Below are 2,500 nucleotides of genomic sequence, written 5' to 3'. Positions count from 1 at the left end.
GGATGAAAAAAGGAAGGAGGGACGAGGAGTGTAAGAAAGAGAAGAAGAAGAAGACAGGGTAAAATAGAAAGAGAAAGATAGAGAAAGAAGAGAAGAGAGGGATAAAGGAGAGAAGAGGGAGGGAGAGATAGAGTGCGTTCCAATATGCAACCTTGCGTCCTCCACTTGTGCTTGTGGCCTCATACCAGGAAGTAATACGTCATGATGACATCACTGACAACAGCATTATATTTCAATATCTCACAAAACCTCAATTGTAAAGCAATTGTCTCATCTGCAAACTGGATGGTGAATGGAAAAACAGTCCCTCAAAAGTTGTTGTGGCTAGGGCGACAGCTGGGAAACTTAATTGTTTTCTCCACAGAGGAGGGGCCAGGAGGCGGGGCGAGGCCACAAGCACAAGTGGAGGACGCAAGGTTGCATATTGGAATGCACACAGAGAGATAGAGAGAGAGAGGGAGGCCGGTATCCTCATGGTGGCGGTCCGTAACACACCTTTCATGTTGGGATCGATCTTCTTGGTACCTGACTGCATGGGCATCACGTTGGCCACGTTGGCAGCGGACGACCGGTTACTCGTGCGCGGGGAGCCACTCGGCGCTCTGTTGGTCGGGTCCTACACACACACACACACACAAAACAGAACTGGTTAACACACAGAGAAGAGTATTACAATGTTGATGTTTTCAATGGTATGTTCAGAGAGTGAGGGTTACAGAGAGAGAGAGAGAGAGAGAGAGAGAGAGAGAGAGAGATAGAGATAGAGATAGAGATAGAGATAGAGATAGAGATAGAGATAGAGAGAGAGAGAGAGAGAGAGAGAGAGAGAGAGAGAGAGAGAGAGAGAGAGAGAGAGAAACGAGAGAGAGAGAGAGAGAGAGAGAGAGAGAGAGATGAGATGAGAAGAGTGCTCTTACCACAGGTCTGCCTGCTGTGACTGGTGGTTGCTTAGCCAACAGCGACTGAAAACACACACATACACACCAAAAATATAAAATGTCATTCAGTGATTCACTACTATTGGGATGTACTGCAATATGCATACCTGTTTTGCGATGTGGTGTTCTGATTAGAAGTGTAAATTATATTATTGCTATTATTGCTATTGCTAATAATGCTATTACCAACGATCGAATCGTATCGTATCATATCGTGGGGATTTTTTAAGTATAGGAAGTAACTATGAAAATAAGTAAATAAGGACTTTTATGGGCGAGAGGATCACCTGTAGTTTGACGAGGAACACCTGGTCATCTTCCGCCAGCACCTCCTTCTCGTGAACAAACTACATAACCCAAACAGGAAACACAAAAACAGTCATTATCAAAAGCAAAACATTCAGCTCCAGAAAACCGTTTTGGGCAAGTCCATACATCATTACTGTAACGTACACACACACACAAATACTCTCACTTCCTACCTTTCTGACACATGATTTGACTATGACACACACACACGCACACGCACGCGCACACATCTTTCTGACTGGTGGTTTGACTTTCCTTGAACACACACACCCACGGTGCCCGTGCCCACACATACAGTATATCACAAAAGTGAATACACTCCTCACAGTTTTGCAGATTTTTGAGTATATCTTTTCATAGGAAAGCATTACAGAAATTTCACTTTGACACAATGATTAGTGACCTTTTAACAACATATTTAACCGCTTAATTATTATTATTTAAGACCGCTTGTCTTGTTCACTCAGAAAAAAACAAAATACAGCCATTAATGTTTGAACATGTACTCACAAAAGTGAGTACACCCCAGATTAAAATCTGGTAGAGAAGGGGCTGTGTTGGCTTGAATCGTCTCGAAATGAAACGAAATGAAAAGGGATGAAAGGGGAGGTCATCAGTGTGCGTTTCAACCTTTCTTTGCATTGAACTTTTACATTTTGAGTCTGCATCTGGCTTAAATAGATTGGTGTGAGATTTGAATGCAATCCTATGGAGAATATCATGATCTGCTTCAGTAGTCACAGTGCATGATGACATGCATGTTTCTTTTAGGTGTATTTCAGATTACCAATGTTGACAGCATTCATGCATCCATAAACCATGTCAGTCCCACTACCATGCTTGGCTATTGAGAGGATACACCTTTTTTGTAAAACTCACTTGTTTACCACCACACATGCTTGACACCATCTAAAGCAAATTTGTTTATCTTGGTCTCAAGAGAGATGAACAGACCAAGCATATGGATCACTGGAACCATGTCGTGTGATCTGAAGAGACCAAGATAAACAAATATACTTTAGATGGTGTCAAGCATGTGTGGTGGTAAACAAGTGAGTTTTACAAAAACAGTGTATCCTATCAAAAGCCAAGCATGGTAGTAGGACTGACATGGTTTGGGGATGCATGAATGCTGTCAACATTAGTCATCTGAACTACACCTAAAAGAAACATGCGTGTCAACATGCACTGTGACTACTGAAGCAGATCCTGTTATTCTCCATAGGATTGCATTCAAATCTCACACCAATCTA

At 42.2% G+C, this 2,500-nt stretch overlaps 1 protein-coding gene across 2 annotated transcripts in view; it reads right to left on the bottom strand.

Moving 5' to 3' along the window:
* LOC134436672 (cytoplasmic dynein 1 light intermediate chain 1-like) overlaps positions 1-2,500 on the bottom strand; it is a 22,628-nt gene that overhangs the window by 5,737 nt on the left and 14,391 nt on the right. The window contains exons 9-11 of one of the 2 annotated variants that reach the window (XM_063185982.1): positions 1,226-1,285; positions 918-962; positions 496-616 (exon numbers count right to left, since the gene is read on the bottom strand). In XM_063185982.1, coding sequence (XP_063042052.1) covers positions 496-616; positions 918-962; positions 1,226-1,285 — 226 coding nt within the window. The remainder of the gene's footprint in view (positions 1-495; positions 617-917; positions 963-1,225; positions 1,286-2,500) is intronic. The other variant, XM_063185983.1, reaches the window with a different exon arrangement.

Source organism: Engraulis encrasicolus, chromosome 20 (genome assembly GCF_034702125.1).
Source record: "Engraulis encrasicolus isolate BLACKSEA-1 chromosome 20, IST_EnEncr_1.0, whole genome shotgun sequence".
NCBI classification, from domain to species: Eukaryota; Metazoa; Chordata; class Actinopteri; order Clupeiformes; family Engraulidae; genus Engraulis; species Engraulis encrasicolus.
The sequence above is the reverse complement of the archived record's forward strand: the minus strand, read 5'-3'. Positions and strand labels throughout refer to the sequence as shown.